General features: G+C 39.3%; 1 protein-coding gene across 1 annotated transcript; it reads left to right on the top strand.

Moving 5' to 3' along the window:
• The first annotated feature begins 332 nt into the window (after positions 1–332).
• On the top strand, positions 333–26,453 carry LOC140468006 (A-kinase anchor protein 8-like). The gene is made up of 13 exons (XM_072564143.1): positions 333–466; positions 4,211–4,258; positions 6,360–6,564; positions 8,847–9,327; positions 12,603–12,714; positions 13,578–13,636; positions 15,178–15,220; positions 20,741–20,807; positions 20,899–21,040; positions 21,235–21,340; positions 23,025–23,155; positions 23,938–24,033; positions 25,004–26,453. Exons 1-13 carry the CDS (start codon positions 448–450, stop codon positions 25,430–25,432), a joined length of 1,938 nt encoding a protein of 645 aa, XP_072420244.1. The 5' UTR covers positions 333–447; the 3' UTR covers positions 25,433–26,453.
• Positions 26,454–26,625: the final 172 nt, after the last annotated feature.

Raw genomic sequence — 26,625 nt, 5'->3', positions numbered from 1 at the left:
GCTCTGAGAACACCCCTGATCTGTGTCCCTTGTGGATACCTCACTGTCTCTCTCTTCCCTGCCCTGAGCAAGCCGTCTACTGTACCCCCCATTGCTTTTAGCTCCCCTTACTGAATCTTATGAACTATCCCCGCCCCAAAAAGTGCTCTGAGATTTCCCTATTTGTCTGAGCCTCATTCAGAAGCCGCTCCCACATGCTACAAATCGCTATTGAATGAACAATGGCGCGGAAACTGAAAGCTGCAACTTTCACCTTGCGTCTTATTAGGCAAATCTGCATTGTGCGTCACCCTGATGGACAATGATGGGTGTCCAATCAGAGAAGGAGAGAAGGCTGGGTCCACCCTCATCATAGACCAATCAGCGCCGGTGGGCGGTCCTTCCGGAGCTAGAAAATTCTGCAAGAGCGGGGTGGAGGTTTTTTTTATATAATTGAACGAAGTCAAAATGGATTCTTGGTACTCCGGTAAGTGCAGAGAACAGTTCCTTCTCACCGCTTGAGTTTCGGTAATTTGCGTGACTTGGCGTGTGTTGGGAAGATTTTATTCGGGAGGGAGGGGGAAGTAATGAAAAGGTGTATTTTTTAAAAAATTTCCGTCTCGAGGCACGACATGTTAAACGGGAAGCCGACCTAACATGATGGGTTGGGAGGGGGCAATTTATCCCGCCCTATGGAGTTCCTGATTGGTGGAAGGCCTCACTTACCATTGAACGCTGCTCCGAGATTGGTGCGAGAGCCTGTCAATCAGGCCGCACCATAGTTTGGTTGACCCAGCGCGTCGGGTTTGTCGTTTTTTTTTGCCTTTGCACCCTTCTTCCCCCACCCCCCAACAAAAACTTATTTTCGCGAAGATTTTTTTAAAAATCCTTGTGGGAAAGGCGTGGCTTATTCGGTTTTTGAAGTTAAAAACAGCCACGATCACGTACTCGCATGTGCGTTTTTAAAGCCTCTTGTATTTTTAAAATGCATAGGTCTGCGTGTGTTTTCTTCAACTTCAACTTCAAAAAAAACACGAAAGGTCACGGCCGCTTTCCGTTACTCCGGTTTAGCGACTGTTTAAAATAAACCTCTTCCATCGCCTTTTCAAAAATGTTATCGAATTGCAATAAAATGGCGGCCGTTCCTCGGCATAGATTATTCCAGGTGCGCGCTCCAGGCCGACGTGCGCGCCCCCGCTGCCGGCGGGCGTGCACGCCTTCTGTGTGCACAGCTCTGATACACACGCACGAAGGATTTCGGGGTAGGGCAATGGACGGCAATCATGACGACAGATTGCCCCAGGAGATCAAGTAGGAGCGTTGGAGAAACTTTGGGTCCGGCAGCATCTTTCACCGAAAGAATGAGACCTCTTTGGGACTACAGTTTTTGCTTTTTGATTAAGAAGGGGAATGCTGTGATCTAGTGAAAGACAGCAGGGGGTTAATTGACGCAAGGTTTCAGGAAGCAAAAGAGTGGCAGTGGGCGCAATAAAGACTGGAGGTTTGTGTACAGATGGCCTGTACATTGAAGTGCAGTTGAGATAACCCAGCAGTGAAGAGGAAGGTCAGCACACGTTGGAGACAGTGGTTGTGAACAGAAGTTGCCAAACTCGGTATAAAGTGCTCCCGTCTGCAGAGTGCTAAGATAAAAGCTGCTGTTTTTCTATGATGTGGTGGACAAAGTTACAAATAACACAATGCCAGGTTATAGTCCAACAGGTTTATTTGAAAGTACAAGCTTTCCGAACGCTGCTTCTTCATGTGTTGTGTATTAGGACTGTAGGACGCAATTTATAGCAAAAGATCAATGTTATGCAAGTAAAATGATTTATTTCACAAACCTCAATTATTGTTACTTGCATGACATTAATCTTTTGCTATAAATTGTGTCTTTTGGTTCTGCTGCACAACCACCTGAAGGAGGCGCAGTGCTTGGAAAGGTTGTTTCCAAATAATCTGGTGTTGTGATTTGTAACGCTACTTATCAAGTTTCACTTGGAGGCTGGCATGTCACTGACAGGTCACTGTTGGGAGCAAGAGAAGGTAGTATATTAAAATGATGTGAAAGAAAACTGGTCACCCAGTCAGAATTTGGTCTGTGTTGAAGTGAACACATTGAACAGCAAACAATGTGTAATAAATTGAAAGAAGTATATATCAGTTCCTTCATTTGGAAGGAGTGGAGCCTTGGATAGTGAGAAAGGAGGAAGTGAAAGCATAATTGTTGCATTTCTTGTGTCTGCATGGAAAGTGTATATCACATTAGAAGTACAAGTTGGATCCAGCTTTATAAATCAAATTGTAATCAAAGGTTGAGAAAAATGACCAAGCGTGTGGAATTTTTAAAATGTTAACTGTTTTCCCCTGCACATGTCAGACCCGCTGACTATCTTTAGCTGCTTGTACCAGATTTCCAGTGTCTGTAGTATTTTTGATTTTATGAAACTTGGTGTGGCGAAGTTTGGTTTGTTCTTAAAAGTAGAAAAGTTTGAAAGGGAGTTCAGATTTGAGGTGCTCAGATTGTTGTGTGGTTTTGTAGGAAAGCAAGATGATATTTCCAGTGGAAGTACTTGTATTTTATGATTGGGGTGCCCCATAGTGCTTTGCAGTGAACTGTTTTAAAAATGCACTCACTTTAAAATGGCATCCAACTTGCACACCAAGCTCCCACAAACAACATGATGATAACATAGCTAAAATATAGTTGTCAGTTGAGGGATAGATATTGATCAGGACACTTGTGGGATGTGACCTTGGTTCGATGTTACGTTGAAAGATGGAACCTCTGACAGTGCAAATCTACCTGCAGTTTGATTGAGTGGGAGCCTTAATTTTTGCTTTCAAGCCTTGGAGTGGGCTTGAACTTCCAAACTGACTTGAGTGCCATGTCAGATTGTGTGCAAATTGAGCTGTCAATGATGTGTTAGTCAGGAGATGAGGACATTTTAAGATAGCAGATTGTGACATGTCTTGTTTGAGGAGCTGGAAAAGTCTGATTTAATTACATTTTCAAGTGGATTGGATAACTATATTTAAAGGGAAAAAATCTTAGTGTGCCACTGGGGAAATAGGGAAGTCAAATTATTCGGAGCACTTTTCTGAAGACTTAGCATGGGTGGGTAGAGTTAAAGGTACGACAGTCCTACTATACCATATGGCTGCGCTCTTAAAGGGATGCAACTGATCGAGCTTTAACCCAAAGGCCACCTTGCTTCAAATGGAGAGAGAAGTAGTACTTGTTCAATGCAAGTTCTCCAGCAGCATGTGTACATTTTCCTCTTCATACCTCCTGAACCCTGGTTATCATCTTCCTCTTCATGCTTGTAGAATATCTTGGGAACAACAATTGTAATTTATTATAATTTAAATTCCTTCTGCTGCGGTGGGATTTGAACCCATTTTCTTATGGCATAAGATTGGGTATCTCAATTAAGTTTGTGACAATCCCATTTGTCCTGCCAAGCCTATCCTGACCAGCAGAATATTTGTCCTTAGTCAATATAATATAAACCAATGAAATTGGTTCTGTGATTTTTGTTTTAATATTCTTGACAACTTTTTAAACATAGGACTGTTTCCCTGGCACCTACAAAAGATTGTCTTTTGCTAGTTCCTGTAACTTTGAATCCCAGCAAGCTTGTCTTAGTCTTCATTTTCCTTTTGAGATGATGTGGAGGTGTAGGACTGGGGTGGACAAAGTTTAAATATCACAACAGGTTATCAGACACAGAATTTATGATCCTGTCCCACTAGCTACCTGATGACAGAGCAGCTCTCTGAAAGCTTTACTTCCAAATAAACCTGTTGGACTATAACCTGGTATTGTGATTTTTAACTTCCTCTGAGCTTACATAACGATTACAGCATGTTAAGGTGTATTTCTGGTGCTGTTCAACTGTCCTTTCACAGAATCCAAGTTTTCTGCTTTGCAGCAGAGACCACTGAAGTTCACCGCTCCTATTGAATTAGAATTTTCATTTCAATTCAAACTGTTTTGGGTGTAGTTAACCAGTATTAACACATCTATTTACTGGGCAAGTGGGTCCAGTTTGGATGAACCTTTTCAGAAGTGTTTCTGTTTTGATCACTTTGAAGCGATACCCTTTCTATGCTGTTGCTATGTCTTGGGGCGGTGTCTTCTGTTTGCAAAGACAATAGATGAATTTTGTGATTCTTAATTAGTGAGAAATATTGAGTTTTATTTAAATACTCCTGGTTGTGTTCATTGCAGGGTATGGAACTGGTGATTCTTGGAACACTGGAGCCACTAATTCTCAAGGTAAGATTTTCCTAGGTTCTTGGTTGCCTGTACCCTCCTTTTAAATATATTTTATGAAGAGATTAACCCTTTTTAGTAAGGCAAAAAGTGCATTTAAATGCTAGGTGCTTTTGGTTGTGTGGGACAGTGACGTGGGTGCATTGATGCAATTAGTCTGCTAATTTGACCCCACGTATTTGTGCATCTTTGCAAATCACTTTATAACAAAATAGTGAAAATGTACCACAGTTCTGGTAGAATTACTGTTGTGAATCTCATACATTAACAAGGTTATTGTCTGCTGAGCGATTTGGAGTGGGAGGCTGTTCTTGATCATACCTGTGATGCCTATGGGTGTCTGTGATTTGACAAGTGAGGCCACTACATTTTGTTGTGTTTATGTTTTCAGTTGATAAATTTAGGGTTGAACAAAATGCTTATGTAAATTTATGTTGCACCGTTTTCACTGATATGCCTCTTTGTGTCAACTTGTTGTGAAGGGTGAATGCACCCTTTCAGGTACTTGTCCTGTTATTATATATTCCATAATAGAATATATTATGGTGGACATCACAACCAATGATTATGCCCAGTGTTTATCATAATTTCAGTATCTGCTCTTGCATACAAAATGGCAATCCAGGTACATAAGAAGGCCTTTTGGATTCAATTAATTGAAGCATAGCCTTTATATGAAGCTCATGTGAATGTGAATTAGGAGCAGGTGAAAGCCATTTGATATCCCAAGCCAGTTTAGACATTTGATCAGAATTGGGTTCAGGCAATGTGCTTTGACAGACTCTGGATTAAAGCTTGGAAGTAAACTTGAATTTGTTGTTTCCAGTGGAAGTCTGCTATGGAGTCCTTTGTGGGTGCAATGTAATGCAGTCTTATGGGTTTTTCATTAACTATTTTCCCTTCCAACCCCTGTAATCCTCACTGGAGCAAGTGTCTCGTCTTTTTGAGACTGCATTTTATCTGAATGCTATTACGAGGTCTTTCCTTGTCTCCCAATCCCAGAATCTCTCTCTCTCTCACACTTGCTCTCCTTCTCTCTTTCTCTCTCTTCTCCTCTTTCCCCCCACTTCCTGGCAAGATTGTCTTTTGTTTAATGATCTCTAAATTGCACTCTTAAAATCAATCTTTTTGACATCGCTCTTGATCAACCTCTTGGATACTTTCTTATTATGCCTCTAAAGCATCTTGCAATATCTGGTAACACCATCCTCGTGTTTACAGTTGATCGGAAACTTAATGGGCTGTGTAGTGCTGTGCTGTCCTGACTTAGATTTATATTACAGTTCCTTTACTGCCTCCATATCAAATCCAGGAATTCCCTACCAAAAAGCGCCATGGTGTACCTTTGTCAGATGAACTGCAGTGTTAAAGAACATGACTCAATAATTAAGGATGGGTAAATGGCCTTACCACGAACCCTTATCTTCCAAGAAAAAAAATTGTTATTTTAATGAACTTTTCAGACAGCAATAAATAAATTGAAGTTGCCACCTTCACAAGTTTCCAAAACTTTAAAACATGTTGAAATGAGATGACATTAGCCAATCTGTACTAAGACAATTCTTTGTAATACCACTGGGACTTCATTCTCTTATGTTTCGTTTTGTTACGAGGAGACTTAGATCCTTGCAACTTTAGCGACTGTTTTCTATGATTTTTGATTTAAAGGAATCAAATATTTTATTGCCTGGTCTAAAAGACATCCTTTGAGATCAGGCCTTTTTCCATAGGGTAAGGGGTGTCCAAAACTAGAGAACGTAGGTTTTAAGGTGCGAGGGGGGGGGAGCCTTAAAGAAGGACACGAGCTGTAACATTTTTCATGAACAGGGTGGTGTGTGTGTATATAGAATGAGCTGCTGGAGAAAGTGGTGGGGGCTGATGCAATTAAAAAGGCCTCTGGATGGGTATATGAATCAGAAGGGTCAAATTGGGATGTTGTTGTGATACTTATGCCTATCCAGTAAGTATAAAATTGTTAATGCAGTTCATTTCCTGGAAATTGGCTATATGTTGCAAAATATCCTACCAATGTTTGACTTTGGGGTATGCACATTTAATATAGTTTAAGGTTTCTACATGTTTTAAATCTTTCTGTTCCTTTTAGAATATGATGGCTATGATTACAGTTACACCCAGGATACTATACCCAGTTCTGCAACAAATTATGGCTACAATTCTGGCAATAAGTCTTGGGAGGTCCCTAAAAATACAGCGACGGACACCATCATCGCCAAGATCAACAAGCGTTTGGACATGCTTTCTCAACTCGAGACGGAGAACCAGGTGCAAGACTCTTACCAGGACAACAGGTATTTGCTGACAATTCAGTGCTAAACAGGAAGAGCAGCAGTTCAATTCTTTAAAGGTGTTGCACAAAGACAACCCCTTTTTCCTCTGTGTATCTGTGTGTTTAGGTGATGAGTTTCAATTGTCATTGCATAAAACTTAACATTCAAAATACAGTCTCTCAACCAGAGTATTTGCTTTACATACTTCAAATTCACTGTTTGCTTTTTCAGTTTCTACCGTACCAATTATCTTTCAATAGTATTACTTGTTTCCTAAGTGTGGGTTATTTGCTAATTGAGTTCGTGAATGTTAAGTTTCAGAGAAACTTCCTGGAAAGGGATGGTGATGTCTAAATCGGCTGCTTTCTGATTGACAGCTTCATGATCGTGTTACGTTGGCAGGTTTTGAATCGGGGGAATCAAAGCTTGCGGCTAAAATTATTCTGATGTTTGGTACTTTGGTTTAAAAATGGCAGCTTTAACCAAGTGCATGTCTATTTTAGAAAATTAGCAATCCAATACCTGAATCAGTCAACCTACTTTGATTTGCAAAATAACTAATCTCCGAATTGTGAACCAAGTCAATTTAGTACCAATGTTGCTATCCTTCCATACTTGTGTAGCTCCAAATGTTTCTGTTCAACTTCATTGCTTTTTTGAAATGCATGTGATGTGGGATACTGCTTAAGTGAAGGACAAGTAACAATTGGCGAAGCTTGGTGTTTTGAAGTTTGTGGGAGAAATTAAAGTTTAGAAAAGTCCTATTGTCAAGAAGCTGGGTAAATTGATATTTAAATACAGAATTTTGTTGTGAAACTTGACATTCAGTCATGTCAATCCATATATAATCTAGTATTGGCAGCATTAGTTTGATGGGTTAAACTGACCTCCCTGCAGTAGGGCAGAGGAAGAGATTGCTACAATAATTTTGGTCTTAATGTAACCTATTTGCAACATGGCTAAGGTCATGCATACTCATCCAATCACTTAGCTGAATGGTCAAAAAAGTAATTGTATTAAATGTGCTAAGGTGGACTGGTGATTATTTCAATAGTTTGAAAATTCTCCTTATAAGTATTGTTCTGCAGAATTGTCGCCCATTAGTTTTCATGGAAGTGAGCTTTTCCAAAACCTTGAATTTAACTTAATCACCTGTAGCAGTTAATGCTAGGTTGTGAGGTGATTTGTTCCCAAGATACTATGATATGTCTAGCTCCTCTTTAAGTTGGTGATTTAACCATCCCAATAAGGATGGGAGTTTTGAATCTTTGACAGCGTGGTGGATAGGAAGATTTGATCCTAACTACTTGCAAGCTTGGCAGCTGCTGTACTGTGCACACCACTTGAGTCTCTCTTTTTTGCCATGTGTTGTATGTGCTGATATATGCTGGTGTATTTGTAGTTTCTTTTACACATACAGATAGGTTATACAAAACCAAGCTTGTTTAGTACTCTGTAAACACCATTTTCTCTTCAGTAAGTTGTTCAGACTAAGATGCTACGTTTCAATTAGTTAAACTAATTACACTCTGATATTCCGTTCAAGCTGGATTTGAATGCACTCTCGAGATTGGCAATGTAGATAGGGCTTGCTTTAGCAGGGTATCTACAATAAAATGTGCTTGGTGGCATAGACGGTGTAGCATGGTGGAAAAATCCCCATCGTTCCTGCTGGCTGTAAGGATGAGATCTGGTTCTCAATGGTATCGTGTCCAATGATGTCAGGTAAATGATATAAGCATAAGAGCCTATAAGCCAAACAATTGTTTCGTCATTTTAAGGTTGCCATTGAGTTCATAGTCTTTAACTCCTCCCCCCACCCAACCCTTCCCATCCACAAGTAAAAGTTAACATGGCATACAACTTTAAAATGGCTAAAATCCAAATATTGGTGGATTTTTCCATTCTGCTGTTTACCATATTGCAACATGTTTTGAGTGGCAGTGTGCTCCAAGAAGAGTAATTGCACAGCCAAAGCTATGGAACATGGACCATTACTTAAGTATATTGTATTTGTTAACCCATGCTGTGCGATTATCAGTTGCATTTTTCACTGACCCATTTTTCTGCTATTTTAATTAGCAGTTTAGTAAATGCAATACTAGTGTTTGTTAGAGGCTGACCATTTCAGCCAATACTTATTTAATTACTGCAAACCACATAGGTTCTGTAATTAGCGAAAATGTCATTAGCTACAGCTATGTTGTTTAGTTTTTAAGTCTGCTATCACTTCTTGGCAGACTTGTACCATGGTACTTTCCAGCTACTGACCAGATTCCTTGCTTGCTGTGCGACTCTTTCAGGTTTACACCTTACGAGTCCTACGACTCCGGGTCTTCACTGAATGACCGTGATCTGTACAGATCTGGCTACGGTTACAGTGAATATGGGCCTGATTATAACGATTCCTATGGAGGTCGCTATGACCACTACGACAGCTCCTACGGGACCCGCAGAGATCAGTTCCAGAACAGAGCACGTGACCCATATGGCCCTGCTAACCAGTGGGGCCAGAACTGGTCTAGAGACCGGCCTCCATATAACAGACCCAATCGGAACGACCCCTTCATGTCACCTGCAAGTTCCGGGCGAATGTCTGCACGCTGGAATGAGCTGTCGATGGGAGGCAGGGGCCCCAACGCCGCCACCGCCTCCTCCACCAGGAACCTCCCTTCGCTCTTCTCCCCAAACATTATCCCCATGGACCTGTTCAGAGTTCAGGGATCGGGAAGACCGTTAGGAGGTGCCAGACAGCGAAGGAGAGACAGGACTCGAACCAGAGGCGTAAGTACCTTTTTAAATACTTTTTATTTTATCCAGTAATTAATAGGTAAAATGAGGGAATCTGAAAATTTCATTTGTTCATTGAGGGACTTTTTTTTTAGTTTAAGGGCACGACTTTTAATTTTTTTTTGAAGTGGACCAATGTGAACTCCCACTGCCTTGTCCAAAGAAAAATCCATTTTTCGTGTGCAGTGTTTTAACTAGTGCAGAAGTGAAAGTGCTTAAACAGAAGAATCCTCTAGCGTATCTATAACCAGAGTTGTATCATGCCTTTTTAAAGTCAGGTTATGAGAATTGCATTTGGTTAGTTAAGTCTTGAGAACCATCTTTGAGCAGTACCAATTTCCACATCCATCCTTCTATTTAAATCAGTCATAAATCATCCCTACTTCACTGTAGGGAATTTGCACGCAGATGTTGTAAAACTGAATGTATGATTTATTGAACATGTTTGTGGTTTCTTCATAGATTGCAACATGAACATTAAGTTTAGTGTTTAAAATGAGTATTGAGTCTCACTTAGCTTTATAAATTCTATGCTGTTTAATACTGTATTAAATTTGTATGTTAGTGTGATATTAGTCTCCTGTAGCTGATGCAAAATGTGCTTCATGTTTTTGAATATCACTTTATTTCCAGCCTGGAATTGGCAAGTGCTTGCAAATCTTAACGTTAAACTAGGGATAGTACTGCACTGTTAAATGTAACTTTACACATTAAACAGTGGGATGCATTATCTGGCTTAGTGTACAGTATGATTTGGGAATTTATTTACAGTAGATGCAGTTTAACTTGAAAAATTCAAGGGATCTTGCAGTTTTGAAACAAAATGATGCAAATCCAAAATTGATTTTTGCAGTGTAAATATTCAACATATTTCTATAATCTGTCTCCGCTGCAATGATCCTGTATAAAATCTTAAAACTTGTGATGTTTTAAAGATACTTCGACTTAAAATGACGATTACCCTGAGTTTTTTTCTTTTGCATTCTGATTGGAGTTCACCCCACAAACCAATGAGTGTTTTAGTAAGGAAATTGAGTCTATGTTCCAGATGTGATTTTTACCAACCTTTGATAGTGCCCAAATTACCTTTCTGAATTTGCTCATTGTTATGTATTCCAGTTTTTAAAAATTAGGCTGTGATGCTTGCATTAGTTGTCAACTGTACACTGAAAAGCAGGCAAACCTGCTTTTCTTTAATGTTGTCCATATTAATACTTTTAAACATTTTCCCAACTGTAGATTTAAAAATGGGAATATTATGGTTGATATTTTCTTTGACTGGAAATGTTGAGTCTGTTCCCCTTTCCACAGATGCTGTAAAATCTGTTCATTATTTTTTGTTTTATCAGATTTGAAGCACCTATAGTGTTTTGCTCTTGATATTTTCCAAGCCTTTGGGAATCCAATAAATTTATTTTTTTGAGCTATTGAGCCTGGATTCTCCTGAATTGAAATGAAGTCCGGGCCTGAATTTCATAACTTTCCCAGTATATTCCCTTTGAAGTTTTAATTTCTGTTTTTACCTTTTGTCAGTTTGCTCAATATAGTATGAGGATTCAGCTAGGACCCTTTGTTTCGATGTTACTTTAACATTCTGAAAAATGAAAGTCCTTTTGTTTTTTTTTAAAAAAAAACTAATCCCTTTTAAGCATTCTACTGTTTGTTTTGCGATTCTTCCCCACTTCTTTTCTGATCAAAATCTTCTGGAAATGTGACTGATGCTGAGGCAATTCCATAATCTCTGATATATCACTTGTCTTTCTGTGGACCAATCCTGCTTTGCAAGTTTGGCTTATGTGTTTGTTTCTAGGTCTGCAATTAGTCCATATGAGTTGACGTAAAACAAATGCAATTCAGTACATTACGTTGCTTTACTTTTTGTTTACAGGATTTGTGCATTAAGTCAAATAAGGAAATGTTCTTTGAGTGTAATTCAAACTATATTCATGAAGGATATTATCAAGAAACGTTGCTAAAGAGAGATCTGGAGTCTTTAAGTATTTTTCATCTTGTATTCTTCAGGCTTTCTTCTGGTTTTCACTGAAGAAAGGACTTTGGAGCCAGCCAATCTGTGCTGCATCTCCCTGGCAATGTCCTGACTAATCAAAGTAGATTAGTGGTTAACTGGTCATGTTGTATCTCCATGTCAACTGTTGTCCAAGTCAGCATCCTCTTGGCATACTGTGTAGATTGTTGTTTCCTTTTTAGAATGAGTCTTAATCCAGATGAGTGCACAATGATAAGCTTGACTTTGTCTGTTTTTAGCAATAACCTTGCTAAGTGCAATCATTATATTAAGTGCCAAGGGAAAGGATATTGCGATATAGAATTCACAAGCTGTTTGATTTGCTAAATCAATATTTAATACTGAACAATTCAGTTTGTTCAATATAGTAAGTGGATTCAGCTGGGACCCTTTGGTTTCAATGTTACTTAAACATTTCTGAAAAATGAAAGTGTCCTCTTTTAAAAGGAAAGCTAATGCCTTTTTAATAGTAAAGCAACAATTTATGCTCCAAGATTTTGCTTACTGTTTTCTCCTTTCTCCCTTCCATGGTCGTCAGCCTACTGCAGCAGAGGTTGGGCATTATCACTACACTTCAGACTCAGTGGTTACCACATACTAGAATAATGACATTGCTTGTGTGTTGCATTTGGTCACAGACAATTGTGTATCTGATCTGGTGGCAAAAGTAGTTACGCGATCTCTTTGAAAAGAAGTGTGCCGTCTTTGACACAGAATGGCACTCTCCTCCTCAAGAGTTCTAGAATGTTTTGTGTGCGTGTGAAGTGTACTGCATCATTTTCTGTTCTCTCAACTTAATTCCCAAGTTGTTTGGTTAGTACCAGTCACAGAAAATCATAGCATGTTTTGCAGAAAAGTTAGGTTTTAATTTTGAAATGTGAAATTGGGTCAGTATTGTACACTCCAACTGTCCAGCATTCAGTTGATCAGGAAGTGTTCTTTGTCTTTAAAACATTGGGGCAACAAATAATCAGGTCAAACTTAGCTAGCTGTGGAATGTTCTGTCTGTTGTCTGGAGTGTCAAGTTAGGGTGTATCCTAAATCATTAAATGGTAAACAAAAATTGTTCTGGACTCCACAAATAACTTGTTTAAGTCCAGAGTGTTGTTAATTGGAATATTTGAAGATCACTTATGCATATCATGCAAGCACGCCGGATTGATTCAACACCATGTATAAAAAATATTTTAAATGCTTTTTGTGTATAAAGAATGTGAATTGATCTCTCTTTGATCATTAACAGATGAAGAAAGTGACTGCAGGCTTTGGCAGGAAGAGAAAGCTTTCCACAGCCAGTACCGATGAACCAGAGAACAAACAAGCAAAATCCGAAGATCCTAATGGATCTGATCCAGGTATGCATCAAATTCTTTCTTTCCTGCAACCTGTCTTTTTGCCATGTTAACGTACAAGTGATGTTCCCTCTTTTTTTTTTTCATGACAGACTACCTCTGTCTCCTGCATTTTAAATTTTAATCTTTGATAATCCTCTAAGAACTACATTTCCTTCAGCACGATATGATGATCTATACTGATACAGGTGCATGCTGAAACTTGACATTTAGTTACTAAGTTTTGTTCAGCTATCCAGTAAAGTTTTATTCCAGAATTAAAGTCAGGTTCAAGTCAACAATTGGACTACGAACTACCAGAATGGGAGGTAAGGCCAGTTTTCCTCTCTACTTCTAAGTAGTACCCTGTGCTTGGCATGCATGTCAATGCAGGGTGAAAATGGGATTGACTTGAGCAATCTTGTGCTGTCCCATGATCTATCCAGAATGGGTTTCATAGTGTCTAAGAACTGTTATGCTACAGAAGTAAGTTACTCTGCTCACCATGTCTATATTGGCTGTGTATGTGCGTTGTGTAATGCTGCTCTTCCTCTCCCTTGCAAATTCATCCTTTTTCAGATAAATCGATTGAATCAGATTAAATCTGCTCCACAACATCTTTCAGGTTGTATTCCATTCCAGGTTCTAACCACTTTGTTACTGGACTATCTGTTGAAATGTCTTCAACACAACATCCTAAATATAGTTATTCTGTGACACACTGAAATTGCACTCTACAAAATGTTGAAAGAGAATAGCCACTATGTAACTTATATATTTAACTGTTTTGTACCTACACTTGTTCAAATGACTGCTCCATGAAGTGCATTGTGCAATAATGTTATCTATTTGAGTGGTAGCATTCTTAAAATAACTCTTAATTTCAGGAGAAGATGATGGTGGTGAATCTGGAGATGCTGCTGGAGATGTTGCTGGGGATGGTGGTGTAAGTAGCTGTTTGCTTACTGCCGACATTGAGTATTTGCTAATAAAGCCAGAGCTCAATCATTTGAGACTGACTGCAGAACCTTTTGTGTTCTGCATGAATGTTACTGGTTTATTTGGTTTAGTATGAAGGAGTTTAACTTCTGCAGCTGTTTAATTGTATGGGATTGATTCTATTTTGTTATCCTAATGAGGGGAAGAGAGAAGTGGGTAATTTATATTGTAAGCGACAATGTCCACATGAGATTTGATAAACTTGGCAAGTAATCAACTATTAAAATTCTGCATGATGTAACCTGGCCTTTTTTTGGTTGAGATTTTCAGTTATAGTCTTACTGACTGTCAACTTCTGATGTGGATTTTGACCCTTCAGTGTTCTCTGGGAAACAGTACAACTCTTATCAGTCAAGTCTCCGCAGTCCAGATTGACTTTTTCTGTGAATCCTGCAGGAAACAGTTGGCAGGTTTCATATGTAAAACTAAGACTGAAGTGGAGAAATACTTTTTTTTTCTCCCCCCCCCCCCCCCCCCCATTTTAAGCCAGTCCGAGTTAAACATTCATATACCATTAATGCTACAAATCAATCCAGCTCTTCCACCAGTCATCTTAAAGAAATAAAAGCCCAATTTAATGATTTAATTTGCTGCCTTTTACCAGGAAAAAAAAGGAACTTGCACCAGATTTCTAAACTAGAAGGAAAACATTTATAACAAATGTATATGCTATATTAAATAGTGAAAGGATTATTAATTAACATGCAAATGTAAACATCCCCCATTAAATCCAAATGCATGCACAATGATTCATAAATAGGATTTGGAAAATTTAGTTTTGCAGAGGAACATAGTTTGTGGATTAGGAGCCAAAAATGTGTGGGTGGAGTAAGGTGATATTCTGTTTCTTCGTCTTAGAAGGTCACTTCTACACAAACAAAAAAAAAGCTAATAATGTGTGGTGCTTTTTGAGGAGTGGGACCTGTCTTGACTTTTTAAGAGCTCTGGGTGAAACTGCTCACATCTCAGTTCTGTGACAAGCTGCCAATGAAAAGCATGTTTTGCAACCTGGTTGACCTGGTGTCAACGTCTCAAGTGTCAAATCAGGCATCTCCCAATAGTTACATGACCTTGTGTTGCCAATAAGTAAAGGCAACACAGTATCAGTTTGGATGTGTAAAAGCAAACAGCTAATCTCCAAATGCAGTGTCCAAACTCTCATTTTATCCCCCAATTTATATTTCCATGTGAAATAAATCTAATTCTTACATGAGTCACTTTTTTTTCCTCGGAGTTTGAATTAGATTTTCTGCTATTATCTGCCTGTAAAACTAATTGTTACTTCAAATATGTTTTGTTGGAAAGACTTGCTGAAAGTTGTATTTTTAGTCACTGTCACTGTAGCAATCAGTACTGTTATTAAGTTGGATTGTCCAATGCATCACAACATGGGACTTCTAACTTATTGCAACTGAATGTAACATGCAAAAGTATTTCTTGGAGCATGTTTATAATGTTGCCTTAATGCGTGTGTTTTTATTTTCCCAGACTGGTGAAGGCAAAGAGGGTGAGGACAAGAAACCAAAACGCTGTAAGATCACGTTTTAGTTAGTGTAATTCTCTGCATGAATCCATGTGCTCAGCGGAGGAAGGGAGTTCATTAAGTTTCTCGTGGTTTTTTTTTCTGTTGATCTGTCTTGTCACTTTCTCTCTGCAAGGTTACGTTGTTTGATTGATTCACATTTCTGGCTTTCTTGGCAAAGTGAATTTGCTAAAAGGTTAAATTGACATTCTGTAAATGCTAATTAGCTGCTAACTGTTTAATTTTGTAACGCTGGATAGTTTAACAAACTAACTCGATTGAAATGTGATAAAAGTAGGCTGTCCCTGTTTTAAAGGGTGGACCTTATGTAGTCAGAGTGGAGAAAGAGACTGAAGTGCAAGCAAATTGTTAATAGCTGATTCCACTTTAAGCAATGAGCTATTTTATCAATAGAGGTTATACACTTTGTCTAGAATTTGTTTTAATCCGTGTTAAACTCTAGCTATCAAGCTGCACTTCAACTGAGCTTGGATCTTCCTGTTGCCAATGCCTTTTTGAACAGAGTACTGAGTAGTTTTTAAAAGGATGGTACTTTTTTTTAAATATGAGGGATAATGGTTGTTGTTTTTGGCTGAGTTGAGCATTAAGCTTGTCTGGAGCATTGTTTTCTTTAGAGCATTAAGACCATGCCGTTTCTGGGTCTGTAGATTGTGAAGGAATAAAGACTGCCTTTAGTAGAGTGTGCTTTTCCTATCTGATATGGGAGTTGAGTTACTGACTGTGTCTATAGGATTCGCAACCAAGACACTTCCTATCAGATCGCATGGATTGCTTGGAGTGGCAATTGATGGAGAGGAATTTGTGTGTACAAAATTTTCTGATTCAGTATGTGGATGTAGCTACTAGAGAGGGTGCAAAACTTGATCTACTCTTGGGAAATAAGGCAGGGCAGGTGACTGAGCTGTCAGTGGGGGAGCACTTTAGGGCCAGTGACCATAATTCCATTAGTTTTAAAATTAATGATGCAAAGGATAGACCAGATCTAAAAGTTGACATTCTAAACTGGAGAAAGGCCAATTTTGACTGTATTAGGCAAGAACATTTGAAAGCTGATTGGGGCAGATGTTCGCAGGTAAAGGGGCAGCTGGAAAATGGGAAGCCTCCAGAAATGAGATAACGAGAATCCAGAGAAAGTATATTCCTGTCAGTGAAAGGGAAGGCTGGTTGGTATAGGGAATGCTGGATGACTAAAGAAATTGAGGGTTTGGTTAAGAAAAAGAAGGAAGCATATGTCAGGTATAGACAGGATCGATCGAGTGAATCCTTAGAGTATAAAGGAAGTAGGAGTATACTTAAGAGGGAAATCAGGAGGGCAAAATGAGGACATGAGATAGCTTTGGCACATAGAATCAAGGAGAATCCAAAGAGTTTTTACAAGTACATTAAGGACAAAAGGGTAACTAGGGAGAGAATAGGGCCCCTCAAAGATCAGCAAGGCGGCCTTTTGTGGAGCTGCAGAAAATGGGAGCGATAATAAATAAGTATTTTGCATCAGTATTTACTGTGGAAAAGGATATGGAAGACATAGACTGTAGGGAAATAGATGCTGTCATCTTGCAAAATATCCATATTACAGAGGAGGAAGTGCTGGATGTCTTGAAACTGGTAAAGGTGGATAAATCCCCAGGATCTGATCAGGTGTACCCTAGAACTCTGGAAGCTAGAGAAGTGATTGCTGGGCCTCTTGCTGAGATATTTGTATCATCGATTGTCACAGGTGAGGTGCTGGAAGACTAGAGATTGGCTAACGTGCCACTGTTTAAGAAGGGTAATGAGGACAAGCCAGGGAACTATAGACCAGTGAGCCTGACATCGGTGGTGGGCAAGTTGAAGGGAATCCTGAGGAACAAGGAAAGACAAGGACTGATTAGGGATGGTCAACATGGCTTTGTGTGTGAGAAATTGTCTCTCAAACTTGATTGTGTTTTGAGGAAGTAACAAAGAGGATTGAGGGCAGAGTGGTAGATGTGATCTATCTGGACTTCAGTAAGGTGTTCGACAAGGTTCCCCATGGGAGACTGATTTGCAAGGTTAGATCTCACAGAATACAGGGAGAACTAGCCATTTGGATACAGAACTGGCTCAAAGGTAGAAGACAGAGGGAGGTGGTGGAGGGTTGTTTTTCAGGCTGGAGGCCTGTGACCAGTGGAGAGCCACAAGGATCGGTGCTGAGTCCTCTACTTTTTGTCATTTACATAAATGATTTGGATACGAACCTAAGAGGTACAGTTAGTAAGTTTGCAGATGACATCAAAATTGGAGGTGTAGTGGACAGTGAAGAGGGTTACCTCAGATTACAACATGATCTGGACCAGATGGGCCATGGGCTGAGAAGTGGCAGATGGAGTTTAATTCAGATAAATGTGAGGAGCTGCATTTTGGGAAAGCAAATCTTAGGACTTGTACACTTAATGGTAAGGTCGTAGGGAGTGTTGCTGAACAGAGACCTTGGAGTGCAGGTTCATAGCTCCTTGAAAGTGGAGTCGCAGGTAGATAGGATAGTGAAGAAGGCGTTTGGTATGCTTTCCTTTCTTGGTCAGAGTGTTGAGTACAGGAATTAGGTCATGTTGCAGCTGTACAGGGCATTGGTTAGGCCACTGCTGGAATATTGCGTGCAATTCTGGTCTCCTTCCTTTCGGAAAGATGTGAAACTTGAAAGGGTTCAGAAAAGACTTAGAAGGATGTTGCGAGGGTTGGACCCAGGGAAATAATAACGAAAGAGATCAATCTGAGACTGGCACACTTGGGAAAAGTAGTGTGTTAAATAGTCAGGAACAAAGCAGAGAACGCAGTAGATCTGATAAGTTAAACTGCGTTTATTTTAATGCAAGAGGTTTAACAGGGAAGGCATATGAACTCAGCATGGTTAGGAACATGGAACTGGGATATCATAGCAATTAGAGACATGGCTCAGATGGACAGGACTGGCAGCTTAATGTTCCAGGATGTAGATACTACAGGAAGGAGAAAAGGATTGAGAGAAGGGGTAGTAGTGTCTTTTTATCCGGATAGCATTATGGCTGTACTTGAGGATATTCCTGGGAATGTCCAGGGAAGTTATTTGGGTGGCACTGAGAAATAGGAAAGGGATGATCACCCTATTGGGATTGTACTATAGACCATCCAATTGCTAGAAATTGAGAAACAATTTTATAAGGAGATCTGTTATCTGGAAGAATAATAGGGTCATTCTGGTAGGGGATTTGAACTTGCCAGACATGGACTGGGACTGCCATAGTGTTAAGGGTTTAGGTGGAGAGGAATTTTCAGTGTGTACAAAGTTTTCTGTTTCAGTATGTGGATGTACCTACTGGAGAAGCTGGAAAAACTTGACCTACTCTTGGGAAATAAGGTAGGGCAGTGATTGAGCTGTCAGTGGGGGAGCACTTTGGGACCAGCAACCATAATTATATTTTAAAATAGTGATAGAAAAGGATAGACCGGATCTAAAAGTTCTAAATAGGACAAAGGCCAAGTTTGATGGTATTAGGCAAAAGCTTTCAAGTTGATTTGGGGACAGTTCGAAAATGAGAAGCCGTGTCCAGAAAGAGTATATTCCTGTTAAGGTGAAAAGCAAGGCTGGTAGGTGTAGGGAATGCGGATAAATAGAGAAATTGATGTTTTGGTTCAGAAAAAGTAAGTAGAGATAGCAGAGATAGAGTGAACCCTTAAGTATACTCCTACTGCCTTTATACTGCGAGGGAAAGCAGGAGGGCAAAAAGGGGACATTAGATAGCTTTGGCAAACAGGGTTAAGGAGAATCTAAAGGGTTTTTACAAATACGTTAAGGAATAAAAGGGCCTCTCGAAGGCTGCCTTGCTGATCTATGTGTGGAACTGCAGGAGATGGGGGAGATACTGAGCAAGTAGTTTGCACCAGTGTTTGCTGTAGAGAAGGACATGGAAGATGTAGAATGTGGGGAAATAGATGTTGACATCTTGGAAAAATCTCCATGTTAGAGGTGGTGGTGCTGGATGTCTTGAAATGTGAAATGCAAAATTGATAAATCCCCAGGACCTGATCAGGTGTACCCTAGAACTCTGGGAAGTGATTGCTGGGCCCCTTGCCAAGATTTGTATGACCGATAGTCAGAGATGAGGTGCTGGAAGACTGGAGGTTGGCTAAAGTGATGCCACGATTTAAAAAAGGTGGTAAGGACAAGCCAGGGAACTATAGACTGGTGAGCCTGGTATTGGCGGAGGCAATAATGAGGGACAGGATTTACATGTCTTTGGAAAGGAAAGGACTGATTAGGGATAGTCAACATGGCTGTGTGTATGGGAAATCATGATTCACTAACTTGACTGAGTTTTTTGAAGTAACAGAAGATTGAGGGCAGTGCAGTGGATGTGATGTATATGGACTTCAGTAAAGTGTTTGGCATAAGTTCCCCACAGTAGAGTGCTTAGCACAGTGAGATCCTGTGCAATACAGGGAGAATTAGCCACTTGGATACAGAACTGGCTCCAAAGTAAAAGATAGGGTGGAGGGTCAGGAAGCGTTTCAGTCGGGAAACCTGTATGTGCCACAAGGATCAATGCTTGGTCCACTGCATTTTGTCATTTACACAAATTTTGATGGGAACATAAGAGGTACAGTTAGTAAGTTTGCAGATGACACCAAAATTGGAGGTAACCTTCTTTATTGTCTACTACACCTCAATGGTATCTTGTTTAGATGGGCCAATAGGCTGAGGAGTGGTGCTACATTTTGGAAAGGTAAATCTTTGCAGGACTTGTATACTTGTAAGATCCTGGGGAATGTTGCTGAATAAAGACCTTGGAAGTGGAGTCACAGGTATATAGGATAATGAAGGTGTTTGGTATGGTTTCCTTTATTGGACAGAGCATTGAGCATAGGAGTTGGGAGGTCATGTTGCAGCTGTACAGGATATTGGTTAGGCCACTTTTGGAATATTGCGTGCAGTTCTCCTCTCCCTCCTATAGGAAGGATGTTGTGAAACTTGAAAGGGTTCAGAAAAGTTTTACAAGGATGTTGCCAAGGTGGGAGGATTTGATCTACAGGGAGAGGCTGAATGGGCTGGGGTTGTTTTCCCTGTAGTGTTGGAGGCTGAATGGTGACGTTTTATAGGGGTTTATAAAATCTTGATAGGATAAATAGACGTCTTTTCCCTGGGGTGGGGAGTCCAGAACTAGAGGGCATAGGTTTAGGGTGAGGGGAAACCTTTTAAAAGGGACCCAAGGGGCAACATTTTCAGAAGTGTGTAGGGAATGAGGTGCCAGGGGAAGTGGTGGAGGCTGGTACAATTGCAACATCTTAAAAGGCATCTGGATGGGTAAATGAATCGAAGGGTTTGGAGGGATATGGGTCAAGTTCTGGCAATTGGGTTGAGATATCTGATTTGGCACGGGTGTGTTAGACAAAAGGGTCTGTTTCCATGCTGCATATGTCTGAGTATTATTGAGAATTTACCTTTTAAACTGTAAACACTAAGGAGCTGGATAGCTACTACCTAATGTATTGAAATAGTGATTTTGTTTTAATTAGTTCCTACAATGCAAGAAAAGAAAAAGGCAAATAAACCAAAGAAGAATCGTGACCGTCTTGCAGAAAGGTATGCATTAACAGCATTGTTGCTATATTTCTTCTATTCTGCTGTTTATGTTCCACAGCTTCTTTTTAAAGACCATTATCTTGTGTTACAGGATAATGTATGCTTGCTCAGTTTGTAAGTTCCGAACCTTTGAAGATGAGGATATTTCTTCCCATGTGGATAGCAAGTTCCACAAGGAAACTTTCAAGTTTATTGCGACCAGACTTGACAAGCAGACTGCTGACTTCTTACATGTATGTATCCATTCTGTTCCCTTTTTTTAATTGCTTGTTAGTTCAAAATCTCACTTTTAATTGTATTTTTTCAGATAGCCTGCAATTCATTGCATATCACAGGCAATAGTCTTAAGGTAGCTGTGTGTAAGAATACAGGCTGTTAATATAATCCATTGTTCATACAAACTGTTTAATATTTGAATCTCTTCCAGGAGTATATCCTAAACAAGATTCAGAAAACTCAGAAGCGCCGGGAGCAAATTGGAGATAAAACTATCTTGAGAAAGCAGCTGATGCAGCAGCAAGATTTACTGCAAGGTATGTTGGACTTAGTGGAAAGCATCCAGTCTGTAATTTACAAATTTGACGTTGCAAATAAGATGGCCTAAATAATGTTTAGCTTTCCAAGTTCAGGGCATTGCATTTTCATATGACAAGTGTTACTGAAAACTTTATTTCTTTGCCTCTGGATCTTCTTTCACAGAACAGCTATAAAATGTTACTGTTACTGCCATGGGAAAGGCAAAAGATTTATAATGAGAAACCAGGTTAATTCTGTACCTATATTAAGTAATCTTAAAAATTGGTTCAGTATCTTCTGTTGAACTTTGAATCTCGTTCTGTTTTCTTCCATATCAACCTGTTCCACTGGAGGGGTGCTTGGCCTCCACTTTGCAATTTGTACACTGAAATGTGGTCAAAACCTGAGGCTTAGTGAGGAATGGCAGGCAGAAATACCTATCTACTGTTTGGGATCATAGGTTTTCAGTCAACTGTTCAGACAAGTTAAACGACATGCCTGAGGCAAATGGAACTTTTAACCTGGATCTTTTAACCTGGGTCTTTTTGGCCCAGAGGTAGTTACGCAAGACACTCTGCTTGGGATTGTACCCTAGATAAAATGTTGAATCATTTGGTGGAGAAACAGTGGACAGCAGATCTGAAACTATTTGTTACTCCAGCTCTGAACGGAGACTGCATGGGAACAAGGTTTGAACCAGTATGAACACAGTTCTAATTTAATTGTCTTAGTGTGTCGGGGTATGTTAAATAGGTCTTAAATGTGGTTTAAGATTGGGTTGAAAAGACAGTTTGAAGTTGAAGATAAATCAATTTTTATCTTGTATTGCAGTTGGAAATTTTCAACACCATGCTGTGGTGCTTTCAAATTCTATGTTCTAGTTCTGCAAACTGGAGCTACAATTGCAGAAGTGGGCACAACCAATAGCATTTTAGATGGTTAAGATTAGGCACACTGACTTGCGTATTAAAATGTGTACAAGTTGAAAAATGAAAAGACCTAAGACTAAAGGTCTTTCCAAAAGCAAGCAAACAGACCTGTAGGAATGGAATTCAGACTTTTTTTCAAGGGGAAGAAAAACTATTTGGCCCAGACAGACACACAGCAGCAGGCTTAATCGATTACATCAATCACTCACTACTTCATCCTATGTTAGTGTTTCCACAATTCTAGAAGTCTGGCATTTTTACCAGATTTTCTTTTTGCCAACAAGTACACTAAATTTTTAATCTGGAAGCTTTGCTGAGAGTATTTGGATCACCTGTTTTCTAACTAAAATTATGATTTTCCATACCCAGATATGTTTGACATGCTGGTATCAGTAATTTGAGCTTTATTGTTTGACATTCAGCGGTGTAAAATAACTGCTTAAATATTCACCAATTCTCTCCCCCTCAATGTTACTATTTTATTTAACAGTATTAATTTACTTCCTGAATGATTTGAGTGCATGCTGCTGAGCATAAACACTGGAGCAGTCTGCCAAGGTTTGGGGATGGGGAGGGAAGAATGAGGTGGTCTCCAGACAACCTGATAAATGTCATTAATTAGAATTCACATGCAAATAAGTTTGATTTGTAAATAGAATGCGTAATCTCAAAACTGTCATTGTTGCCTTTTTGGAGGAACTCTGTCCCCTCCCCATTTCAATTTTTTTTTACTATCAGTTGCTGTATCTAATCCTTTGTAATTGTTCTGTAGATGTTGGTTTGGAACATTTCATGAAGAAAGTGGAGGCAGCACACTGTGTTGCCTGTGATCTGTTTATCCCCATTCAGAATGCTGTCCTTATGCGACATTTGAAATCACCAGATCACGGCTGGAACCGCCGAGTAAGTGCTGTGTAATAAGTGAAGCAGATTTTGAATTGCAGACAGGAGATTGAGGAGGCTAACATTCTCCTGGAGCTGTTTTTTGTACTCTTGGTGACAGCAAGTCTCTTTCCCCTAGCCAGGATTACATTGGATCTCTGTTTTTAGGACTTTGGGATAATTTTTATCAGAATTTTTCCCAGTTTAATTTTTGTAAACTGAGGAAGTCTGTCCAATAACTTTGACCTCTATAGGTTTCTGAAGTGGTAGACCAGAAGCAGCATTCTTGGTGGAGGGAGCACTGAGTGGGAGGCACAGTTTAAAGGTAGAAGGGGCAGGGGAATGTTTTCATCCTGAGGGTTGTGGAACCAGAAACCCTCAACAATAATAAGTATTTAAATGTATATGTTTTAAATTTGGAGCAAGTGTTCGAAAATAGAATTGTAGGTGGTTTTTGACTGATATTGATCTTTTTTTAAAGTAGAGTGGCATGTGGTTATTGATCTCTCAACTGATCTCAAATGCTCAAGCTTCACTGCTAGCTCATAGATGCTGAATAGTAGCAGAATGGGATGTGTTAGAAAAATCAGTCGTGTACTTCAAACGGCCTGTGAAATAAATAGTTTTTTTGTCTAAAGTTATAAAGTGTGTATGTATATATTAAAAGTTGAGGTATCCACCATACGTGTCTGATTAGCTAAGCTTTCTTGAATCCTGAGATATTTTGAAATGCAAGATTTTATCCAAAAAGCAAGGAATCACTAGCTTCATTGATTATCCTTTTACCATCTCTTTCCTACCAGGCAATGCTGGAGAAAGCCAAGAAGGGCAGCCTTGTCGTTGCTAGAAGTGTCTTGAATAACCGTAACATAGCAGCAATGCTAGAGAAGTACAAGAAGGTAACTGCTGTCTTCAAGAGTTTTAAATTCTGTATAGCAACCAGAAAGAATCTTTAAAATCTTGGTATTGGTTGGTTAATTCTGGGTTTGAAACAGACATAGCAATATAGTCAACAGAATGTTATCTTGAAGGTTCTGCCTTAGGAATAACCCTCATTTTTCCATTATAGCTAACTAGTGTCCAAATCATCAAAATTAATTTTATTGTAAGTTTAGCTGGTGACATCTTATTATCCAGCATCTGTGGGAATGGGAGTGTGCCGATTTTGATCACATAGTAATAGAAGCATCGTACAGGGTAGTATACATCACTGTTGTACTTGATTTATTAAGTGTAATTCACTTGAATATAATGCAACTTTGCATAAATAAAACTTACCAGCAGAGAGCGTTCTCACTTGCACTCAACTGACTAGACAGACATTAAGTCATTTTCTCCTCAAATACTGCAAACTGCCACACAACAATTGATTCCATTTTAAGTATATTGTCCATTATAGTAAATTAAACTCTAATAATTTCATGATAAACAAACATTATATAAATGTTCATTTCAAGGTTGCTGGCTAAAACAAAAAATCAATTTATAATGGGATTTTTTTAGTATTAGCAAAACAATTTTCACATCAGTAAAATCTTGATGGAACAGTAACACTGACACCAGGTTTACTTTTGTGACTTTTCAGTGCTTGTTCTTAAAACACAATTTTTGAGTCGGAAAGGCCTTTTGAGTGAATGAATTTTTCATGGTGGGGAAAGTAGGATGATTTGAGGGTAGCATCTAGGTATTGCTAGCATCTTGCAAGACAAACTCATTTTCCTATGGAAAATAAATTGGATTGCTTTTCAAATGATGGTTCAGATTTTATTGGTCTGAATGGAGGACTTTATCTCATCTCAGTGTCAGGATTGGTATGTAGTCATTTTGTTATAGGAACTGTATTTTTACTGCATGTATGTCTTTTTGCAGGGTGAGAACCCATTCACTGATGATCCAGATAAAGATGAGGAGGATGTTGCTGATGCAGCTGCTGAGGGTGGTGATGGTACAAAGGATAGCTCTGTGGATGTTGAGAACAAAGGAGATACTGAAGAGACAGGAGACAACATTGTCACTGAACTACAGCAAGAAATGATCGATCCATCTGAAGAAAATGCGGGGGAAGCAACAGAAGAAGAAACTGGGGATGGGGAGGGAGAGGCAGAGGCAGAAGAAGAGGCTGGAGGGGAGGAAGAGGCTGGGGAAGAGGCAGAGGCAGCAGTAGAAGAAAGAGAGGAGGCTGAGGGTGAGGCAGGAACTGAAGTGTTCATTGGAGAGACAGCTGAAGACAAGGATCCAGAATTGACAGCAGAAGAGGAAGATGAGATGCTGAAGGGAGATGAAGAACAGTTGGAGTAAACTTGTAGTACAATTTTCTGCAGATATGCAGATGTATAATTCTATCCCATACCAGCTATTGAGGTTTATACTAGTTTAAAAATTTAATTGTTTTTAACTTGCCAGTAGATTTGTGTTCACTTGCTGTATTGCAGTTTCATCCAATATGGCTAAAGCCAAGTCAAATTTACTTCTACATCTGATGTGAATTTTTTTTTAAATAAACTTGGTTCCTGTAATGTGATTAATGTGGTGTTCAATTGATCCCTACTAACTAAGGACTGGCATGAAGTTTGTTTGCAGTAATTGAAGTTTGTGACCTTAACTCGAGGTCTGGCAATCTTTATTCAAAGCTACACAATCCAGATTTTTTCCAGTTGTAAAACTAAGACACTGGGTTTAAAAATCTCTCATTTGGTTTGTGTACAGATGAGGTGTAAATATGTAGCAGGATTTGGGTGACTTAGAATATTTTGTTGTAATAATTTAGCTCTCTCTTGCATGAAATTGGTGAATGGTGCTTTGAGCATGTTGCTTGTTTTAAAAGTTGATTTTTGTAACTGCAAATGCAAGTCCAGCAATATTTAGTGAAGCAGCTATTGTGAAAATCTAGAAATGCTTCAGGGCAATAATACTGCATTCCTGCAGGGTGTGGGCTGCCTCAAGGTTTCACATTACATTTAACATACAACTGGCAGCCCAACTAATTTTTTTTTAGCATTTGCACCTCCACTGTTTTCAAACCAAATGCAGATCAGTTGGCATGTGATAAAGTACACTTCAGTATTGAGTAACAATTGAAAACAAGTATGGCTTGGCTCAGTGGGAATGCAGTGTGGTTTAGCTTTTGTATGAGCTGCAGGAAGTTATTTTCTTTTATTTTTTCCTGTACTGGGTTTATTCCACCCTGCTTTTCTATGCAGCAGCAACCTTTATTTAGGCTATTTAAATGCAATGTACTTTGACTCTACTTCATTGTTTTCAATTTTATACACAACTGTAAATCAGTTTGTAGTGGTGTTAATTAAAACTTCCAATGTAATCCTGTGTTGTGGTTTTTAGTACTACACTGCTGGTACTGTTCTACCTGTATAGCTACAGGAACAATGAGTACTACCTTTGTATGACTGTAACAGTACTTGTGGAATACTTAGCTGCTTCAGAACTAAAGGAGGAAGTCTTGTTAATAATGTGCGGCTATAATAAGGTGCAGC

This window comes from Chiloscyllium punctatum, chromosome 46 (assembly GCF_047496795.1).
Source record: "Chiloscyllium punctatum isolate Juve2018m chromosome 46, sChiPun1.3, whole genome shotgun sequence".
NCBI classification, from domain to species: Eukaryota; Metazoa; Chordata; class Chondrichthyes; order Orectolobiformes; family Hemiscylliidae; genus Chiloscyllium; species Chiloscyllium punctatum.
The sequence above is the reverse complement of the archived record's forward strand: the minus strand, read 5'-3'. Positions and strand labels throughout refer to the sequence as shown.